Genomic DNA, 5,553 nt, shown 5'->3' with positions numbered 1-5,553 from the left:
ATACGGTCTATGCTAGAAATTTTGGGCAAGGAGACAAATGGTTCACCGGCGAAATAATCAGGAACCAGGGCCAAGTTATGTTCGACGTCGCGACACCTCATGGCAATGTCAGAAGGCAAAACCATCAATTACGACCACGAATACCTTTAAGGAATGACACCAGTCCACATAATCATTCAGCGACGGCACAAGAACCAGAAACACAAGAGTTTGGAGCTCATGAAAATTCAACGCCAAACGCTCCCGACCTAACGCCTGACACTGAACAGGCACAGCCATGTACACCGTCCACGCCAGAACCTTCTAACACATCGAATTTGCGAAGATCAAAAAGAGTACCCAAGCCACGCGTTTTGTTGGACTTATAATTATCTTTTCTTCTGGGGAAAGGCAGTGTTGTGGACTTGACATTAGATGGCGCTAGTGTACTAATTTTGTATAGAGTAACTTATAGCCAGAAGCTATGGGACTATCATCAGTAGGAAAAAAAATATGTAAGCTAACTACGTATGTACGGGTTAAAGTTATACGGGTTTAATAAAGTCTTTCTGTTGTTATTAATCTTGAGTCGTTAATGAAAGATACAGGTGATGCGTCGAATGCTAAGGTGACTGCCTTGCTTACATCATAATGTACCAGGAGGTTGGAGTCGCGAAGGGAGGTTAGTTTCCTGAAACGACGCTTCTTCCGTAGGACCCCACACCCATGGGGTAGTCTTATGTAAGAGATTGTACAAGGGCGCTAAGCTCGTTGCATTGTTGGGAAAAAACTTAGCGTAATAGTTCAGAAGGCCCAGGAAAGAGCGCAGAGTTTCAACATTGTGGGGCGCTGGAGCATCCATAACTGCTTGAATCTTGGAAACTTGTGGGTGTAGCCCAGCGGCATCGAACGCGTGGCCTAGAAATTCAACTGATAGGACAAGAAATTTACACGTTTCCTTTTTGAGCTTGAGGTTGTGTGTTCGGAAAAGGGTAAACGTTTGGTCGAGTTGTCTTAGATGATCCTTGGCGGTTTTTCCACCAAGCAAAACGTAGTACTGAAAAGGAAAGACCTGCTTGAAAGGCCGGAGTAACGTTTTCATTATCCGTTGAAAAATGGCCGATGAGGAAGTAACACCCTGGGTGAGGCGTGTAAAAGCGAAAAGGCCAAAAGGTGTGTTGATTGTGACGTATTTGCGAGATTCCTCGTCCAGTTCGATTTGGTTGTAAGCCTCTCGCAAATCGAGTTTTGAGAAGAAACAGCAACAGGCTAGCCGTGCAAATAGATCTTCTGGTCGTGGAAGGTGGTATTTATCAGAATTAAGTTGTGGGTTGAGTGTTGATTTAAAATCTTCGCAAATTCGTATTGCGCCCGCTTCCTTCTTTTGCACTGGGACTATAGGGGAGCCCCAATCAGAGCGATAAACTTCTTCAATGATACCTTCTTGTTGCATACCTCTGATTTCGCTTTCAACAGCGTCGGCCCGAACAATGGGGGATTGACCTTGTTTTACGAAAAATTGGAATAGCGTCCGGCTTCACATGAAGGTGCACCTGAATACCTTTGAGTTTTCCAACTCGCGGAGAGAAAACAGCATATTTTTCTCTAATATTTGCTCAAGGGTCAAGTTTGGCAAAGGAAGACTGCTGCTGGATAATGGCGCTGGCGACAACTGGTTAGTGTGAGTCGTGTGGAGCGTGGGAAGAATGTTCAATGAGGAATATGTCCATGTTCGACCACATAAGTTTGGTCCTGGCCCATTTACAACCCATAGAGGTAATTTGGTACTGGTCCCATTATATTCTACGAGCACTTTCAGCAAACCCAGAACATTCACTATGTTTTCTGAGTACGAACGCAAATTGGATGAAAAAGTTTACAGTTCATTTTTGTTTGGTAGTTTGTGATAATCGGTGGCAGTGATCATTGTATGACCTGATCCTGTGTCCATTTCAAATACAATTGCGGTACCATTGATTTTACATGTTAGAGTTTCTGGAGGCGGTATTGTCTCGAGAATATTGACTGTTGGAGTTTGATTGTTGAGACGGTATACCGGACAATCGAGATAATCCTCCGATGGGAATTGTGGTGTGCTATCCCCTTCGGGGCAAGTTACGCTGACACGATTGACTATGTTTGGAGGTTGTGCCTTCTTAGTCGTTGAGTTGAGAGGCTTGTTAAAAGTAGAGAGGCAACCTCTAGAAACATGGCCCGTTTTCTTGCACAAAGCGCATGTAGCTGAAGCGTGGGGACAATTCTTGCCAGTGTGCCCAATTCCAGCACAGAGGATGCATGCATTCGCATCCACCCGAAAGCGACCGTTGCTAATTTTTCCTTGCGGTTTGGGTAATGTGTTGCGAGAGTTGATGGAGACGTTTCCGGTTGAAGGTGTGTGTCCCAGTTTCATTTGGTTCTGTGTGCGCACGCTGTGCTGTTCAGGTCGTAAATTCCGCTGCGTGGCTTGCTGGATTTGATGGATGCTCGTGCTCGTGCCATTCTGCTTTTGGATGATTTGGGTGTTACGAGCGGCGTTTTCCATAGCTACCAGCATAGTGGCGCTAGACAACGTTAATTTTTGATCTTCCTCCGCAAATAATCTTTGATGCATTTGTTCATCGTTGATTCCGCAATCAAGCCTGTCTAGTATTAATTCATCGAGTAGAGTGCCTTGAAATTCACAGTTTTTGCGAAGCTCTGTGACATACATTTGAACCGTTTCTTCAGGTTTTCTGTTTCGACTATTGAAGTGATAACGTTCAATAATGCGAGAGGGCTTTGGATCAAAGTGTTTAGCCAACGCATCCATTAATTCCTGGAAGGTTTTCGTGCTTATTGCCGCTTGATGAAAGAGTTCAACCAGCATGTCATGCGTACGAGCTGAAAGAGCTGTTCGTAAAATGCCAGCCTTCTTCTTTACGTCATCTATTTCATTAGCAATAAAGTAAGCTTCCAGTTGTGGGGCATATTTGTTCCAGGCATCCGTATGTTCATCAAACATGAGTAAAACGTACCCATAATTATTGTAAATCCTCTTACGGGAACGGCGAGTAAGAAGAATGTGGCTTCTTAGCTGCAAGCGTGGAATGAGCTTGGGTGTGGTGCAAGACGAGGGGCGAAATTTGGCGCGAAAAAAGAGCAGGGTTTGTTAGGCCTTGGTAAGGTCTTCACGAGGGATTGCAATGCTCAGGCGGATCCCACCTCCGTCGCCATTGTTGTATGATCATTTTATGTTCTGTTAACTCTATATATTAACTGAGAAACAAAAAGTCTATTTCAGTAACGATATGGTTTATTGAATGTTATAATAGCAAATTGATACGTGTGTTACGCGCGTGTGTCTATGTTAAGGCAGGGAGCCCGAATGGCGCGTGTTCGCTGCCTCACACGCGGAATAAAGGGAAGCGCCTTTATAAGTGAAGAGCATGGCGCCATCTATAACGCGGTGCATGTGTTGTACATACATAACAGTACCTTCCTGATAGATGAAATGTTCAGGGATATATAGAAAGTGGAACATTGAGCAAATAAAAACAATTAAATGATAAAAACACGTATTAGTCTAACAACAATAATTCAAAGACAGTCTAACAAAACAATTTAAAGATAATAGTCCAAACATGAACGAACAGGGAACATTTTTCACAAATTGAGACGGTTCGGGGGCCTCCTGGTACACGGTGGATGCGCGTAAGCGGTAGAAGGGTCGGTGCGTTGTCGAGATACGGTTTTGTGCGTAATGGGCGGAACTGATGATGCGTGAGGTAGCGGAGAAAGTGCGAGTGGTTCTTGCACCAGGGGAGTGGCAGGTTGTTCCGTGGGCAGTGCGTGACTGGGACAGGCTGTCGGTTCCAACGCCCTAGGGGCGGCAGGTGGATCCGCGGCCGGCCTCATGTGAGGACTGGGAAAGATCGTGGTCAAAGAGGACCGAGTTAGCGGATGTAGCGGCTTCCGGGACGTTGGCAATCGCAGGCGGATTTGATTCCTATGGCGCCGTATCGGGCCATGCGGCGTTTGGATAAAATGCATCATAGTTCCGAGATGCGCGGTTATGGTACCCTCAAACCATTTGGGACCTTTCCCGAAGTTTTTCGCGTAAACAGGGTCATCGATGCGAAACTTGCGCGGGAGAGGTGGATGTATAGAAGGAACTTCCAGATCAGGTGAGACACCCAAGGCGAGGGGGTTGCATTGGTCGAGGGTAGTTAAGATAGCCCGGCCGCCGAAAATTAGAGAGAATGGGGAATGCCCATTGAGAGTCGGGGTGCGACGATGATTACATAGGATTTTTGCAAGACGGGCATCCAATGACCCCGATTTGTGTGTGTCCAGCCCGAGATTGAGAAGGTGTATAGCGTCATTACTCCCCCCTTGAATCTTCCGGAGGCTAGATTTGACGGTGCGCACGCTGCGCTCGTCGCGAACATTTGAAGCGGGATGGTAAGGGGGTGTGAGGCCATGCTTTATGCCAGCGGTGGAGGTAAAGTCCTGGAAGGGTCCGCTGGTAAAACACGTGGCATTGTCGGTGACGAGCGTCTGAATGATTCCAAAACGTGCGATATGTTTCGTAAGAAATTCTATCACAGCCTCACTGCTCGTGGTGCGCATTCTTTCCACTTAATGTATGCGTCAGCTAAAATGATGAGGAATTTACCTTCAAGGGGGCCAGCGAAATCGGCATGGGCCCGCTCCCACGGGGTTTGTGGCGGCAACCAAGGTGTATGGCTGGACGCAGGCATGGCAGCCTCCTGCTAGCAAGTGGCGCAGGTTTTCACAAGAGTTTCGATGTCCCCGTCTGTTTGGCCACCAGACGCGTGAACGGGCCGTGGCCTTCATGCCAACAATCCCTTGATGGGAGCTATGCAGCTCGAGGAGCATGGCGTGGCGTTTACTGCGAGGGATAATGACTCTATATCCCAACAGAAGGATGTTGTTGAACGTGGAAAGGTCGTTGCGTCGACGGTAGTAAGGAGCCAAAGGGCTGGGGATGGACGTAGTGGGCCATCCATGCTGCATGTAAGCGCGAAGTTGCATGAGGTCGGTGTCGGCCAGAGTGAGAGAATCGAGTTCCACGACAGAGAGGGGGCCGGTCGCGGTCACAGCGCGAAGTAAGAAAACGTACTCGGTCGGGACGGGTGTGTCTTCGGACGAGAGAGGAAGGGGCATCGTTGTTGCATCCCTGTGTCGTTGATGCCGCAGACCAAACGGTCAAGGATCAGTTCGTCGAGTAGGGAGCCCGTGAATTCGCAGTGTTTGCTCAGTTTGCAGAGCTCTGTGATGAACATTTGCACGGTTTCGTCAGGGTTGCGGCTGCGCCTATTGAAATGGTAGCGCTCGATAATGCGTGAGGGCTTTGGATCAAAGTGTGTTGCCAGGGAAATCTTCAATTCATCATAGGTCTTCGTGCTTACCTCCACGTGATGGTACAGTTCCACCAGCATGTCATGGGTACGGGCCGAGAGTGCAGTACGCAGAATACCGGCCTTTCGCCCGGCCGAAGTAATCTCATTGGCAATAAAATAAGCATCTAACCTTTGGGCATATTTATTCCAGGGATCAGCATGCTCATCAAAC

General features: G+C 47.5%; 1 protein-coding gene across 1 annotated transcript; it reads right to left on the bottom strand.

Annotated features, from left to right (window-relative positions):
* Positions 1-625: 625 nt before the first annotated feature.
* Positions 626-3,192, bottom strand: LOC149622683 (uncharacterized). Its single transcript, XM_089853585.1, has 4 exons — positions 3,181-3,192; positions 1,915-3,052; positions 1,561-1,824; positions 626-1,482 (listed from the first exon to the last, which is right to left on the bottom strand). The coding sequence occupies exons 1-4, from the start codon at positions 3,190-3,192 to the stop codon at positions 626-628; spliced, it is 2,271 nt and encodes a 756-aa protein (XP_089709711.1).
* Positions 3,193-5,553: the final 2,361 nt, after the last annotated feature.

Source organism: Phalangium opilio, unplaced genomic scaffold (genome assembly GCF_054372755.1).
Source record: "Phalangium opilio isolate 3A_F unplaced genomic scaffold, DU_Popi_V2 ptg000194l_1, whole genome shotgun sequence".
Classification (NCBI taxonomy): Eukaryota; Metazoa; Arthropoda; class Arachnida; order Opiliones; family Phalangiidae; genus Phalangium; species Phalangium opilio.
This window is presented reverse-complemented; position numbering and strand designations above follow the sequence as displayed.

Coding starts and splice junctions, on each gene's coding strand:
- LOC149622683 (XM_089853585.1), bottom strand. Junction 1,825..1,914: donor TGAAATGGACACAGGATCAG/GTCATACAATGA, acceptor GTTCGTACTCAG/AAAACATAGTGAATGTTCTG. Junction 1,483..1,560: donor AAATATGCTGTTTTCTCTCC/GCGAGTTGGAAA, acceptor TCGTAAAACAAG/GTCAATCCCCCATTGTTCGG.